Source organism: Nannospalax galili, unplaced genomic scaffold (assembly GCF_000622305.1).
Source record: "Nannospalax galili isolate Female #2095 unplaced genomic scaffold, S.galili_v1.0 scaffold1051, whole genome shotgun sequence".
Lineage (NCBI taxonomy): Eukaryota > Metazoa > Chordata > Mammalia > Rodentia > Spalacidae > Nannospalax > Nannospalax galili.
The window spans coordinates 356,729-373,213 of NW_008331995.1; the positions used below are offsets into that span (position 1 = coordinate 356,729).

The 16,485-nt window shown below is 51.7% G+C and overlaps 1 protein-coding gene across 1 annotated transcript in view; it reads left to right on the forward strand.

The window, feature by feature from the left end:
- Dagla (diacylglycerol lipase alpha) overlaps positions 1–16,485 on the forward strand; it is a 66,431-nt gene that overhangs the window by 40,726 nt on the left and 9,220 nt on the right. Inside the window, exons 5-13 of the mRNA XM_008827106.2 lie at positions 281–419; positions 3,820–3,907; positions 6,649–6,783; positions 7,522–7,599; positions 9,367–9,491; positions 14,194–14,347; positions 14,811–14,894; positions 14,985–15,062; positions 15,485–15,565. Coding sequence (XP_008825328.1) covers positions 281–419; positions 3,820–3,907; positions 6,649–6,783; positions 7,522–7,599; positions 9,367–9,491; positions 14,194–14,347; positions 14,811–14,894; positions 14,985–15,062; positions 15,485–15,565 — 962 coding nt within the window. The remainder of the gene's footprint in view (positions 1–280; positions 420–3,819; positions 3,908–6,648; positions 6,784–7,521; positions 7,600–9,366; positions 9,492–14,193; positions 14,348–14,810; positions 14,895–14,984; positions 15,063–15,484; positions 15,566–16,485) is intronic.

Here is a 16,485-nt window from a genome sequence, read left to right on the forward strand (position 1 = left end):
TCTGCCCTGGGACCCTGGCTAGGGTGGGGACAGGCACAGAACTGTCCAGGCAGCAGATAGGACTTCACCACCTTCCCACCACAAAACTGCCTGCTCTGTGACAAGAGTGGGCCTTGGAGAAGGGGCTCTACAAGGCTAGAACCAAGGGCTTTTGAGACTTGCTCTTGGGTCTCAGAAGCAGCTGGGATAGGGAGACTGCAGAGCCCCCTTTTTTCAGAGCTGATGTCCCAGGAAGATGCCCCAAATGCCACCTCTTTCTTCCCATTGCTGCCCCCAACAGGAATGGTTGTCTGCAACTGGGTGGTTATCCTCAGCGTCTGCATTACTGTCCTCTGTGTCTTTGACCCCACGGGCCGCACGTTCGTCAAGCTGAGAGCCACCAAGAGGAGGCAGCGCAACCTGCGGACTTACAATCTGCGGTCAGTCAGCTGAGTAGGCAGGTGGTACCTTAGTGGAACTTGTTGATCAGTGGGCAGAGGATGGTCCTGTTCCTTAGCTGGCTGCCCCCACCTCCCAAACTGCATGTCAGCCTCATGTGAGCCATGGGTCTTTGTGAAAATCTCACTTCTTTCTGTCTCGGTTTGTTTGTCAAAAAAGCAAGGATAACAGTAACGGCCTTAGGATGTCATTGTGAGATTTAAGTGAGAGAGTCTGTGCAAAGTGGCTAACATGAAGTTCATATTGGTAAGGCCTAAGTTAATACAGCTGTTGCTGTTAGCCTCAGCAGCAGCAGCAGCACCAATAGGCTGAACGGTAGTAACAGCAGGAGAAGAGCATTGCCCACAAAGTTATAACCCATGTCCTCCCTATGACAGAGGTAGAGAAACCAGGGCACATAGAGGGTGTGTGATTTGCCTAATGCAAGGCAACCAATTAGTGATGAGAGTGGTTACCAGCACTCAGTCTGATTTTGGAGCCCTCACTTAACCACCAGGTGAGACTACCTCTAGGTTTCAGGGGGTGGGAGAAGTTCATCAAAGGAAGGCTTCAGGGAGAGGCGTAGCCTGGTTTGTTTGGGTTTTTTTGTTTCTTTGTTTTGGTTTTTTGAGGCAGTGTCTCCCTATAGTCCCAGATGGCCAGGCTGGCCTCTGTCTCACAGAGATTTTCCTGCCTCTGCCTCCCAAGTGCAGGGATTAAAGGCATGTACCACATCTGGCTTCACCTAGTATTTTAAAGGGTATGGCAGAGAAAATGAGAGAGGACATTTGGCACACTGAGTTCTGTTATTGAGAGTAAGGAAGAGAGACTTCCAGGGTGAATCACAATAGCACCACCCCCCAAATCAGGCTTCTGTAAGGCAGACTCCATGCTTAACACTTTGTGGTTAGTCCAGTTAATCCTTTTGCCACCCCAGTGCAGCTGTGAGACCTATTCTACAGATGAGGGTCCCAGTTATTTGCCCCAAGCCACAGTAGTGGGGTGTGGAAGTGGCAGCCATCTCCAGTCCAGGGAAGTGGGCTGCCCAGACACCTGCCCAGAGGGACTGCCCTCTACCCACACTCTCATACTTCAAACCTTCCACGTCAGTCCATAAATTTGTCGCTGTAGCCAGCACCACACCCCTGCCCGGTCTGGACACCTCCCAGCCCCAACTGTCAGGCCTTGGAGCCAAGACTCAAGAGCCTATTTTCCCTCCCAGTGCAACTGGCCACCACCCCCTGTCCCATTTTGCCTGCTCCAAGCAGGCGCACCACCCACCTGACCTGCTTTCTGGACCCTGGAGAGAACTTCCTTCCCTTCCTGACTCTGAGTGATTGCTTTTGGGGCTCAGGGTGGCCAGAGCCTGTGCAGCAGGGGGCTGGCACTTGCTGTGATTTTAATTAGGAAGCTCTCTGCAAGCAGGCGCACCACCCCACCTGACCTGCTTTCTGGACCCTGGAGAGAACTTCCTTCCCTTCCTGACTCTGAGTGATTGCTTTTGGGGCTCAGGGTGGCCAGAGCCTGTGCAGCAGGGGGCTGGCACTTGCTGTGATTTTAATTAGGAAGCTCTCTGTGGTTTCCAGGCCCTGTGAAGGTGAATGAGGGAGGCCACAGCTCACAGGCCCTTGACCTGTTGTGGTTTCTTTGGGTCTCCTGGGAAGCTGGAGAGTACAGCCTGGCCGTGAGGCTTTATCAAGCCTGACCACTTGCCTGGAAGGCCTCTGTTTTCTCTAAAATGATGCAGGGACCATTTTAAGCCAAAACTCCCCAGGGCATGGATACTCGCACCCTTGTTGCCCACATGGTTAGGTTATTTTGGTTTCTGAAAGTCAGGAGGGTGTGTAAGTCTTTGGCCCTTTCTCTTTCCAGTGAAATCTGGTGGGGACTTGGGGGAGTGTTATTCCCAGCCCTGTTTCCCCAGAGCCTTGACCTTGGGTTTTTACAGAAGGAATGTCTGCCCCTCTTTCACATAGTGATCATCCAGCAGAGCGCTGCTGGGGTCCATGAACTATCTGTCCAGGCTGTGTCTCCCTAGCTTAGTCGGTAGCCTCATGGGTGGATGCACTTGACCTAACCTGTCACCTTCTCACACACATTCCTGCCATCATCTCCCCCTGGCATTCATGAAAGGTACTTCAGTGGTGTGGAGACTGCATTTCCATCTGGCCAGAGGCTGGGGAGGAAATCTCATTGTGTTTGAGAGCCTTATTGGGTTAGAAAGCATTAAAGTCAGTGATGCTCTGAGAACCCAGCTTGGCCAGCTCTCTTTCTCTTCATCAAGCCCCTGGGAAGTGGAGCATTGGTTTAGGATGCAAGGCTACCCTGGTATCTAAAGGCAGCTGGTCTCAGACAGCTGGTATCTTACACCTTCCCCAGCCACCTCTTGGAGTCTGGGGAGACCCTGTTTACTCCTCCTTTTGGCTATCTGTCTATGCAGCCTGGGTTGAAGGAGTAGAGATCAGTTCTTGGCTGCACAGAGGAGCCAAGAAGAGCCAGCCTGTTGTTCCTGATGACTGTTGTTCCTGATTAAGTGCCTTGAATACATCTGAGTGCCACCTTTGTCTTCCCCCACTTACCGCCTGGTGACAGGCTTTTAAGGGGCGAGTATGTAGCTCAAACCCCAACAAGCCTCTTCTGGATCAGTTTGGAGATCTACGTGTTTGATGTTAGGGCTATTTATGATCAGGAAGTACTGTCTCTTGGTGCCCACCATGGAGGTATGTCTGTGGGACAGTGGTCCACTGCTCTGCCTCTGGTCACTGACTCCTGAAACCCCTGGCTCTCCATATGTGCAATCAGATCCATTGGGCTAGGGATGGAGGAGAGAATGGACAGGGGGCAGCTGTGCAGGCAGGTGCCTGCCCTACCCAGACAACAGTTGGCAAGGAACTGGGAAATGTAGAGCCTCATCCAGCATCACAGATTTCCTGTAAGTACCAAATACATCAGTTTTTTTAAAGTCCTTTGCTAGGAAAAGCAGATCTGTCTGACAGATCTGTCCCAGCCCTTGGAACAAGAGGACAGAGAGGCCATTCTGGCTGACATCTCCAGGGCTCTTGATTTAAGCCTTTAGATACGTGGGCTGCAGAGTAGCCGTTACTTATAGCTTCCAGCTCTGAAGCCCCCAGGGTGTGCCTGTAAGTCAATCTTCCAAAAGTCAACTCCCCTCCCCCATAACAGCTCACCAGTTAGGCCAGTAGGACTCCTCAGGGAGTCCTCTGGCTGGCTGATAGCCAGGTTACTGGCCATCCAATGGCTACCCTACAGCCTGTTCTTCCCTAGGCCCACTGGGGAGCCCTTTGTGGGTCCTGGGAGCAGGCCACCCTGTTTCTATAACATCTGACCCAGTTCCTCTGGTCGAGCCTCTTGACCTCACACGTTGACTCTCATCCTTCACAGGCACCGCTTAGAGGAGGGTCAGGCCACCAGCTGGTCCCGCCGGCTCAAAGTGTTCCTCTGCTGCACCCGGACAAAGGACTCCCAGTCAGTAAGTACCCAGGCTCGCTTGCCTCAGGTCCCCTCCCGCCTTGCATGCAGATTTTACACCTCTGGCAATGCCAGGAGGGCAGGGCTGGCAGGGAGTTTTGAGTGTGAACAGAGTGACAATCTCCTTGTGGGATGATCTCTGCACTGACCAACTCACTCAGTCTATAAAGCAGCTGTGCATCTGCTTTATCAAGGAAACAGATGTGAAGACCCTTGGAACGTAGTAGTGTGGTTTAGGAGAAGTAATGCTCAAAAGTCAGACACCCCAAGACAGAAAAGTAGTAGCACATGAACAGCTGCTGATGGACCTGCAAGGTCTGGGGATGCTGTTGAGTGCTTAGCCCAGAGCTAGATGGCACACAGTCAACCTTCAGCTTCAAAGCTCTTAGGAGTGGCCACACTTGCAGTGCTGAGGCACAAGAAGGGAGACAGCATCAGCTACGGGCACCTCTGAGTAGAGAGAGAGCCAAGGCCCCTCAGCACAGGTCTGGGAGCTTAGAGATTATCTAGTCCCCACCCAGAGAGGTGGAACAACTTGTTCGTTGACCCACAGCTACTTAGTAGCAGAGCCAGAATGGTCAGGAGACCACTCTTCTTCAAGGCAGACAGTGAAGTGCTCCCTAGAAGCCCCAAGAAATCCTGGAGTGGCTCCCCCTATCAGCACCCTCCAGAGGACCTTAGAGCGAGTAACCTAGTAGAAGAGACCCCCAGTGTTCCCTGGCCAGTGGGGAGTACCTCATGGGCTGTCTGAGGATTCCTAAAGGATCATGGCTCTGGCCTGGCTGCCACTAGCCATACAGAGTACATGGAGGGAGTGGGCCCTGGCAGGTGGAAGCTGGGCCTTGCTAGGCCTGTGAAGGGCGCAGTCCCCTCTGGGCACAATATAGAGTCAGGACTGTTGTGAGAAGTGGATGCAAAGGTTACACATGCTTGGAGCATGGTTCTGTTAGACACAGACTGCCAAGGGGCAGGTTCTGTCCAAGTGTTTTTCATCAGCTCGTGTGGCATTGCTTAAGAATTAGAATTGACAGCATAGAACTGGGAAAATGAACAGCAGACCCCAATCTTATTTAAAGGAATATTGACAACTGATTGCTGCTAGAAGAGAAACAGCTGACCTTCCTAAAACAAAGACCTCTGGATAGGCTGACTAGATTCACCAGGTGGACAAGTAGTGGGGAATGGCTGGAGGTGCCGACAACACAGCAGACAGTAGCAGGGATATCAGAGTATAAGGGTTCTAGTTGGGGGAGGGAGGCTATGGGAGGGTGCCATCTGGGAAGTGGGTGTACAGTTGAAGAAGGTGGTTTGGGATGTTCTGTATGATATACACACACATAAAAAAAATCAACAAATTTTAAAAAATGTATATTTGAGAAGGAAGCATGGAAATTTACATCATGTTAATTAGTAGAGGTGATAAACATTACCATTGAAATCTGCCCGATGACTTTATAGACATACACAGGTGCCAAGGATCCAAGTGCAACCGATTATGACTAGTAATAATCAGATACATACAGATTAGAGATGCATGCACCAACATCTCAGTGTTAGTAGCAAAAACAATGAGTCTTTCTGCAAGGAACAATATATTCTAAAATGAAATGGAGATCTTTTTTAAAGGTTAAAAACTCATTCAATTTTATGTCTTATAGGGCTTATACTGAGTTCAATATTGTATAACTGTATTAATTCAACTGTGAACCTAGAAACTTACAGCCACTTGTGAAAGAGATGTACTCTTGCTCTGGAGTGTGTTACTGAATATGTTAAAACTGTAATGAAATGCTTCTAATCATGTAGTTATTAAAAATTTAGAAAAAAATAAAATATTTAAAAAATTTTTAAAAAATATATAAATCAAAAAAAGTTTTAAAAAGAAAAACAAAAAAGAATTGAATGCCAGCATTTGAAAAAATCATTAGTGTTCACATAAATACCTGTGTTTCTGAATATGGCACCTCAGACTAGGCAGTTGGAGCTGAGCAGTAGCTGGCCCTGGGTGGCCCCTTTGACATTTGAGCTTGCAACCACTGGCTTTTTCTCTCGTGTGCCAGTAAGACAAACCAGTTACTCTAAGTTTGTTCCCACCCTGGCCTCTCCTGACAGTTTAAGGTAAACCTCAGACCTCAGGACAACAGAAGGCAGGAGAGGCTGAGGACCCACAGCTAGCAGGGCTTGCCCCTTCCCTTGCCTCCTGCTCCAAAGCCCAGCCTCTACCTGAAGCCAGAGAGGCCATGGACTGCGCAATCACTCCTTCTTAGGCACATTATGGGGTTTGCTAAGCTGAGGCCCCTGGGAAGCAGTGGGGGAACTAGAGACCTGGGAGGCTCATAGAGCCCTTAGTAGGCTTCCAGGGTTACAGCTGGTAAACAGGAGCAGCTGGCTTCTTTGTGTGGTTTCTCTACTGGAGAAACAAAGCCAGAGGTGTCTGGGCCCTGATTCTTGCTGTGGAGAGAAAGAGAAGAGTAATGGCCGAGGTTGGCAGCTATGAGCAGGCAGCACGAGCTAGAGGACTTCAGAGGAGAGATCTAGGAGGTAGAGGAGGGGTCAGCAGGCAGGCTGATAGGGACCTAAGACACAGGCCAGGGCCCTCGGCTTTCTACTGCAGAACCACCTGGGGATAGGCGTGGTCAGTATCATAGAGGGTCCCAGAGAACCTGCCTTGGGGATTCACTCATGGTCTCTCCTCTTACCTGCTGCCCTGCCACCGGCTTTTGTCTTCCCGGACCTTGATAGGATGCCTACTCAGAAATTGCCTACCTCTTCGCTGAATTTTTCCGAGACCTCGACATCGTGCCCTCTGACATCATCGCCGGCCTAGTGCTGCTCAGGCAGCGGCAGCGAGCCAAGCGCAATGCGGTGCTGGATGAGGTGAGCACCTTCCCCAGCCCTCCTGCAGACCCTGCTGTTGATCATGTGGCATCCTCACCCCATGGGCCCTCAGGCCACTGTTTCCTGCTAACTGCCCTCCACTGTCCCAGCTGAGAACTTCAGCCAGCCACTGACTCCTGATAGAGTGACTTGGCTCTCCAGGCCATGTGTGGCCAACCTCTGAGGACTTCTAATCACTGGGGCTGGATAACCAATGCCAGCTTAGGGCTCAGCCTTCTGCTCGGCTTCTCTGTCCTACTCCCTTGTAAACCCTGCCAACACTTTGGTTCCTGTCCTTCTACATCTCATACAAAACCCCTTTTCCTCTGGAGTGGCCCAGGAACATCCTCAGGGGTTTGATGCTCTGTATATAATCGGAACAACTAGAAAAGTGGGAAAACCTGATTTTGGAAAACTGCTGGGTATTGGAAGAGCTGCAGACCATGTGCTTCTTCAGACCTCTGTGAGGCAAGCAGAAGCTGAACCCCTTCTTACCCCGCAGCTGGGCCACTGCCCATCTTTTTCATTGTTGTTATTGTTTTAGTTTTTTTTTTGTTTTTGTTTTTTTGAGACAGGGTCTCACTATGTATCCCCTGGTTGGTCTGGAACTCACTACCAAGATCAGGCTGACCTCAAACTCAGAGATCCCCCTCCCTCGGTCTCCCGGGGCACTGGGATCAAAGGCATGCACAACCATTCCCAGCTGCCACAGTCCATCTTAACATGCCTGTTTTATAGGCAAACAATGACATCTTGGCTTTCCTGTCTGGGATGCCAGTGACCAGAAACACCAAGTACCTCGACCTCAAGAACTCGGTGAGTCAGAACTCTCTTCCCTCTCCAGTCCCCCTCTCTACTACATCCCCACAATCACACAGTGTGAGCCAGCCCTCCTGCTCCTGCTCAGACTCTTGCTCAGCCCTACAGGGAGCCTCCTCTCAGATCATGTCCTCTAGAGCCCTCACATCGTGCTGTTTCTATAAGCAGAGTCCCAAATCTCTTAGCCAAGCTCCAAAATACTTGACCCTGGCTCCTTGAGATTACAAAATCCTTCACTGGTGTGAGCTGTGACATTATTGCTGCCACTGCTGTCCCAAAGGGCAGTAGAGCGTGGTGCTGTCATTTCCAAGCCTTTTCAGTAGTAGAAACTTTAAGTATCTTTAGTGGAAACCCCATGTTACAGGGAAGGTGAGTTCCATGATGATGAGGCCCAGCCCCACATGCTTCCCTCATCCACACAGGGTAGAACCACAACTGATGGCAGAACCGTCCGCCAGGCTCAGGAAAAGCACACTAGTTCAGGTATACCTATGCTCCATCTGTCTCTGTGACCTGGAGTAAGCCTGTCATCCCTCAGAGCCTGTCCCACAGCTGTAAAATGCCCTGGGCACACCTTGCACCCAGAGGTGAAACAAGAGGAAGTGACCCATCCTAAATCCCTCTGGCAAGGTGCTGGAAGTACAGAGGTAATCGGGAAGTGGCTGGAGAGGCTTCAGCCCTTGGGGATCTACATCTTTAGAAAAGCTCAGGGGTCTGTCTCTCCATAGCAGGCATCTTTCATCTTTACAGCCACATGTACAGCAACTGCCTCTAGCCACCCGTCTGCCACTCAACAGGCCTTGCCTGGATGGCTCTTACCACACCCTGGGGGGAGGTGCAGAGTCTGCACCCGCCACCTGGCAGAGGCTGCCAGCACCCCGCCCTCGCTGTCCTGTCACCCAGGGTAATTGCCTCTGCAGCTACCGGCTCCTTCCTGAGTTCCTGAAGAGCAGGCAGAAGGGTGCTGATTGAGGCCTACCTGTTTCACTTCACAAGATGACTAATCACCCTCCTTAACTTTTACAAGGTGACTAATTCCCTCTAAGTGCCGCAGTCCTAGTGCCCAGGGGCTGGGGACTGACTGACAGGCTTTGCTGGGGCACCACTGTCCCTGCCTCTGACCATCTTTTAGCACTGATAGCAGCCTCAGCATCAAGAACAGTTGCTGGGCGTCAGACTCCTGGGTTTCAAACTGGCGCCTCTCTCTGGCCTGATCCCAATCTGGTGGAGACAGCCTCCCTCAGCCTTAGGAGCCTGAACCTCCATGAGTCAAGCCTGAGAGAAGCAGAGGGCCAGAGACATTTGGTGATGTGTCTCCATGCTTGGCTTGCCCTGCTGCCCACAGCCAGATACCCTGAGCTGTGTGACCAAGGCGTCACAGGGTTAAATTCCCCAGCAGAGAAGTCCCTTCCCAGGGCCTGATTACTGAGGCGGGGAGATTGCCACTCAAGCCCCATGCTCTTTTCCTTCTTGGGTAAACAAGCCAGAAAATCGATACAGTGCTCAGAGTGATTTTCTGTCCCCAAATCATTAATTCTGAGACACTGTAGCTATAGGACAGGTCTCTGGAGGATGTGCGCCCTGGGTGCAGGGAGATAATTAGGCAAATGTAATCAGTGTCTAGAGGGGCCGTCCCTCTTCACCTGGCGCCCAGCAGCCCCTCTCTGTGGGGGCAGGTAGGCAAACTCCCACCTCTGGGACTGGTGGGCTGAGGTGGCTGGCAAAAGGGGCAGCAGTCACTACCCTCCATATCCTGTCTTCCAGCACGAGATGCTGCGCTACAAAGAAGTCTGCTATTATATGCTCTTCGCCCTGGCTGCCTATGGCTGGCCTATGTATCTGATGCGGAAGCCCACCTGTGGTCTCTGCCAGCTGGCTCGGTCCTGCTCGTGAGTATCCCACCAGTCCCTAGCAATGCCATTAAAGGGTGGAGGAAGGGGATGAGATGATGAGCAGGTACTTCCCTTCCCCTGTGCTGTAGGGGCTCTGAAACTGCTATCCTGTCTCCACCTTCCCTGGACCCAAGTGGTTTCTCTCCCAGCACCTTCAACTGGGCCTTTCTCCTGCATCCTCCCTGGGCTTTGGAATCACACAGCTCTTGGTTTGAATGCAGACTTTGAGTTGCAGCCTTGGCAGGCCATTCTCTGAGCCTCAGTTTCTGCATCTGTGAAATGGACTGTTTTTGTAATTTAAAGAGAAGTAGTATCTACACTGCAGGGTTTTCCCTCTCCTTCATCCTCTCTGCCCCCCACCATTCCTTCCTGCCCATATCTCCCCTTCTCTTGGTTCCCTCCTGTGCTCTGCTTTTCTAGAAGAGTGTTCTTGGGAGGAAGGCCCAAGCCATGGAAGTCTTTAGAGAGACAGAGACCCTGTAGTAAAGGCTGGAGAGCTGGGAAAGCCTAGGCCCAAATCTGGCCTGTGAGCTGGCTCTGCCCTTGCCCTGGGGTAGGGTGGAGTGGAGGTAGAGAGAGTAGGTTCTGTGCTTCTAAGTGGGCCGGTGGGGAAGGGCTTTAGAAGGACCCTGTCCTGTAGTGGCTCTGTCCTCTGCCTGTGTCAGGCAGAAGCAGGATAGTTCCCTGGGCTCCTGTTCCAGAAAGACTGGCCTAATGATCTGCGCCTCAATCCTCCATGTCCCTCCCTAGGGACCACAGTGGTCCCACCCACTCTGCAGGGCCTCCTCCCTGAGGAAGCTTGTGACTCTTGGGACCTTGTTCTCACTACCCCTAACAATAGATCAGAACTCAGAGCACTTTGTGCTCTTCCCATCTCTGCACATGCCCAGTATTCTTCCCTTCATTTCTGGGACACCTCGTCCTGATGGAGAGCTTTTCAAGATGAGTACTGGGCCAAGAGCCCCGATACCTGCTCTCAGGCAAGTCCTGCTTCACTACTCCCTGGTTCTAGCAGAAAGAATCAGGAAGCCACTGGCACCTGAGCTCTTGGTGCTCTGGGGACAGCAGTGATATAAGCCACCTGTATGAGCCAGTGCCAAAGAGGCAGAGAACAAAGTCCTCAGCCTTCAGAGGGCTCAATTGGGTCCTGCCTGTTAGGATGAGGTGAAGGTGTGGTGGAGAAGCTGCCTGCCATCCTCTGGCCCTCAGACCTTGCACTGGCAGTCTACCCCAAAGGGTGGGATATCACTACTTTAGAAGAGCTTGGTGTGTGTGTGTGTGTGTGTGTGTGTGTGTGTGTGAAGTAGAGGAGCAGGACAATGGACACAGCACAGGGGACAGGCTTGGTTCTCACAGTAACTTTGGGAAGCAGGAGTCAGTGCCCCCCTCTGACAGAGGAAGGAAGCTCAGGCTTAGCCACAAAAATCAGGAAGTGGCATACCAGGAAGGATTTGAACCCAAGTCTAGCCTCAAAGCTGCCTCACCACAGCCCCCTGCTCAGCTGAGGGAGGAGGGGACAACTGCCTGACACAGGAGTTCAGGACCTGGCCTCAAACCTGCTCTCACTTGGCCTGGTGGTATGGTGGCTTATCAGGGCCAGCAGCCCAGCTCTGGATGTATATCTTGTGTAATGTATCCTGTGTATCCTATCCTGTGAATGGGGCAGTCCCCACTTCCAGGCTCACAAGTTTTCAGTTCTTCACTTGGCTCTGGGGTTTCTCTGTGTAGCCTCTCTGTGGGAAGTAACAGTCCTACAGGCGCTGCCCTGAGAAGGCAAATACCTTCCAATGAATGCCAGCTCTGGACAGCTGGCAGCCCTGGTCACTCTTGCTATAGGCTTCTGGCACCCAGTCTGTTGGGTACTAGCTCCCTCTGGTGGCCTGAGGAGCAGCTGCGCTCCCAACTGAGTGACCAGCTCAGCCCTGACTCATCTTCGTCTATTCCTGTCTGGTGAACCTCCTGTGTGCCTAGCAGATTTGGTGCTGAGGACACACCTGTGACCAGCACAGAGCAGACCCTGCCAAGACAGAGAATAAAGGATATGGAGGGATGAGGAATACAGAATCTGGGGAGAGAGACTTTCAGGCAGAGGAAGAAAGTGTCTTAGTTTGTCTCTCCATTGCTGTGACAAAACACTGACCAATACCAACTTGGGGAGGAAAAGGTTTATTTGTCTTACATATCCCGGGTCACAGTTCACCTGGGAGCCCAAGGTAGGAACTCAGATCAGGAACCTGGAGGCAGGAGCTGGAGCACAGGCCATGGAGAAATGCTACTTACTGGCTTGCTCCCCTGGCCCCTGCTCAGCCTGCTTTCTTATGCAACACAGGCCCACCTGCCCAGGGGTGGCACCACCCACAGTGGGCTAGGCCCTCCCACATCAACAATCAAGAAAATGCCCCTTAGACATGGCCATAGGCCAGTCCAATAGAGGAAATTCCCCAATTGAGGCCCCCTCAACCCAGGTGTGTCAAGTTGACACTAAAGCTATTCAGCACAATTGACCTCTTGTCAACTTGACGCACAAACATCACTATTAAACCATAAACTTTCCAATTTTTGTCCCTAAGATATGATGTTAATATCACAGCATAAGACAGTACAACCTTAAAAACCCCACAGTCCTTTAAAAAATCCAAACACTTAAAAGTCCATAGTCTCTTTTAAAAGTCTCTTAACTGTGGGCTTCTGTAAAATCCAAAACAAGTACTGTCTTATTTCAAAGGGAAGAATTGGGCACACTTAAGCATAAACCTAAGTCCAGCAAAGTAGATTGAAGCTGGACATCTGGGATTCACTCACGATCCTCTGGACTCCAAAGGCTCCACTGCTCTGACTTTGCCGTCCACAGAACACTCAGCTCCTCTCGCAGACCCAGGCCAGCTCCATTACACACCTGCCGCTGTCCTTGGTGGTCGTCCCATGGTCCTGGCATCTCCAAAAAGCTGGGGTCTCCATTGAAACTGAGGCTACACCTTCACCAATGTCCTCTTCTGGCCTCTCGGGGTGCAATGCCTCAGATTCTTTCCATGACCCCTTCAATCCTGGGGTCTTCGCTGCAACTGAAGCTGCACTTTCTCCTATGGCCTTTCCTGGCCTCTCAGAGTGCCAAGCTTCAGCTGCTCTCTATGACCCCTTCACGCTTTCAACACCAGAACCATGCAGGAGACTCTTACACATTACCAAGTCCTGCTTCCAGCTTGAGATAGAGGTGTGGGTCCCCTCTGTGTGCTGACCCTGAGGAAATACCTCCCGGAAGACTTCACCACAGTAATGCTGGTATCTTGTTACTTACAGCTAACCAGCATCAATTGTCCCAGTAAAGCAAAGGTTTTACTTCAGGTTCTGGTCTCTTCTTAATCAACAGCTGATTCTTCAGCTCCAGCCGACCAGAACCCACAGATTATCAATCCAAAATCTCACACGAACAGTCCTGATAGTTTCCCTTTGAAGCTTCACAAGCCAGGCCTCCATTGTCTACAACTCTTTCAGCATAACTGTTTCAAGCTCCACTGCAACAAACTCTGAGCACGCTATGGCTTTTCCAGCCCAAAGTTCGAAACACTTCCACAGTCGTCCCCAAAACACTAAGGTCAGGTCTGTCACAGCAATATCCCACTCTCTGGTACCAATTACTCTCTTAGTTTGTTTCTCCATTGCTGTGACAAAACACTCTGACCACTACCAACTTGGGAAGGAAAGAGTTTATTTAGCTTACAACTCCCAGGTCGCAGTTCATCAGGGAGCCCAAGGTAGGAACTCAGGGCAGGAACCTGGAAGCAGGAACTGGAGCACAGGCCACAGAGGAACACTGCTTACTGGCTTGCTCCCTTGGCCCCTGCTCAGCCTGCTTTCTTATACAACACAGGCTCACCTGCTCAGGGGTGGCACCACCCACAGTGGGATGGGCCCTCCTACATCACTCATCAAGAAGATGCCCCTCAGACATGGCCACAGGCCAGTCCAATAGAAGCAATTCCCCAACTGAGGCTCCCTCAACCCAGGTGTGTCAAATGACACTAAAGCTATCAAGCACAGAAAGAAGGGAGCCAGGGGGGTGTAGATGGGAGGAGAATGGGAGGATCAGCCTGATGAGGGCCAGATAGGGCGAATCCTGGAAAAGACTCAGACTTTAATGCTGGACAAGGAGGGTATCCTTGGAATCCTAAGAAGAAAAATTATGGTGACCTGATCAGAAGGCAAAGTGGACTGGCGTAGGGTGAGCAGGAGAAGCTGGGGTAGCAGTAAGGACAGGTTGGAGACCCAGAGGGCTATGAGACAGATAAGAGGAGATGCTGTGTGGGAGTGCAGCAGGTCTAGTGGGGTCCTGAGTGAATTTATGGCAAGTATGCAAATCAGGAAGTGTGGCCAGAGCGAAGGGAGGTTCAGGCTAGACCAAAGCCCATGGTGATGGAGGACAAGCCAGGGAGAAGGTCCATTCTGGGGGGAAAAAAGGAGTGATGATGTCTCTGGCCAAGTGAGGAGGGGTTCATGGGTCAGGGGCTGCCAAGAGACCAATGAGCTTGCTTGCGCACAGGTTTGGTACATAGAAGTCGCCAGGGCTTAGCAAAGATGATTCAGGAGATAGATGGGGTAAGGCTGAAACTCCACCTGGAGCCACTTTCAGAGAGGATGGGAAGAAAAAACTACCCACCGGGTCCTGGCCAGCCCTGAGCTCCCTGCTCCTGCCCCACCTCAGGTGCTGCCTCTGCCCTGCACGGCCCCGATTCGCCCCTGGAGTCACCATTGAGGAAGACAACTGTTGTGGTTGCAATGCCATCGCCATCCGCCGCCACTTCCTGGATGAGAACATGACTGCGGTGGACATCGTTTACACCTCCTGTCATGATGCGGTGAGGAGCCAGGCGGGGACACACAGAGCTGGGGCCTGAGTTCTGTGCTAGGCCACTGGGGGCCCAGGCCACCAAAGCTATCCGTGAAGGCCAGCGGGGTCAACTGTAGCTTCCAAAACACCTCCAGTGGGTGGTCCAGAGGTGACCCCCTCCTTTTTGGTACCCTAGGCCTGCACTGCCTTGAGCTAGCTGGGGAAGTGGGTGCCACTTCCACTAGGCATTGAGGCCTCTATGTCCAGCTTTAAGGAAATGGAAGAAGCAGGGAAACCCCAGGGAGGGGCAGCAAGCCAATTGGGCTCATAAATGGCTGCCTGAGGCAGATGGGAGTGGGAAAGCAGGGGACCAAGGAATCTTGGCAGATGTTTAGGGGCCCTGTGAGTGGGAAGGACACTAGCTTCAGTCACATTCCCAAGTCTGGCACTATCCAGGGGCCACTTAGGCTCATGAGCTGCTCAACCCCTAGGTCTATGAAACTCCCTTCTATGTGGCAGTGGACCATGACAAGAAGAAGGTGGTGATCAGTATCCGTGGAACCCTGTCCCCTAAGGTATGCTCCCATGGCTCCCTCCACAGGCCCAAGTGCCTGTCTCCTCTGCCTGTCCTTGTCAGCTGCCCCTCACCTGCCTTTCTTCCCAAGGATGCCCTGACTGACCTGACAGGTGATGCTGAGCGCCTCCCTGTGGAGGGACATCGAGGCACCTGGCTGGGCCATAAGGTATCAATCTTGTGCACCTGAGGGCCCCTCGCCTTTACTCTGACCCCCCCCCCGCCACCCCAGCATTCAGTACCTGCAGTTGGGGGTCTTCTCTGATCACTGTGCCTTTGGCAGAGATCACCCAGAGGGGTGTGGTTTAGTCTAGAAGGTTCATGCAAGCCTGCCTGCCCCAGGCTTGGGGTGGGGGTCGTCCCCAGAAGCATCATGGGAAAGTAACTGGGGAAAAGTCATACCAGCTTCTGTCAGGCAAGCCTCCCTCTATGCCTCCATTTCCTCATCTGTGAAATGGAATTGATATAAACAAGGTAGTACCCACCAGCCTCCAAAGCCTGTTTGTCAAGGGGTAAAGGGGAGCAGCTGGGGTCACTGGCTGTGATGGTCCCCAAGGCCCCTCACCAACCTGCTCTGTTCCTCCGGGCTAGGGCATGGTGCTGTCAGCAGAATACATCAAGAAGAAGCTGGAGCAGGAGATGGTCCTATCCCAGGCCTTCGGGAGAGACCTGGTGAGGTGTCTTCCGTGCCATCCAGCCCTGGAAAAGAGGGGTGAATGATGGCACCTCCCCTCCCCAAAGCTGATTCCTGTCCCTCTCTCACCTGCTCCCAACCCCTTCTCGTTTCACTTCAGCCCTGCCCTTCAACCCCCACCCCTCTCCTCAGAGTGCCCTTTCTTAGAATCCTGGTGCTCTACCCCAATTATTAAATGTCTGGTCTGTGCCAGGCTCATAGTCAGGACCACTAGTTGAAGGAAATTTTATAAAGATGCTCAAAATGCAGAGCCCAGAGATAGTCACAGATCTGGTAGAAGAAGGCTGGTACTCAGCTGGGTGGTGGGCTAAGCCAGCCCAGCTACCACTCCCTATATGGGCAGCCCCTGAGGGTGCTGCCAGCCCCTGTTCCCAGGTCTCACAAACTCTAGGCTAGTAGTCAGGGTAGAGGGAGGGGACTAGGCAACCAAATAATTATTATATGTATTATAACACTAGAGTGCATTTTAAAAATATATTATTTATGCTGGGCGTGGTAGTGCATGCCTTTAATCCCAGCACTTGGGAGACAGAGGCAGGCAGATCCTCTGTCAGTTCAAGGCCAGCCTGGTCTACAGAGTGAGTTCCAGGCAGCTGGAGCTACAGGGAGACCCTGTCTCAAAAAAGACCCCCCCAAATTTTTTTATTTATTGTTTTTATTTTATGTGTGTGAGTATATTGCCTGCATGTATGTGAGTGCACCTGTAAAAGACCCCAAAGAAAAGTAGCCAGTTTCTTGGCTAAAACTCACAGTGCGCTTGGGACACTTAGCAACATACTCCGTTCCAAAGGCCAAAAACGTCAAAAATATTTGGGAGCTTTTATCTAATCCTTAAAAGATTTTAGGGTTACCTCTTCAGAAGGGGGAATGTTAGAATAGCCAAAAGCCCCACAAAAAA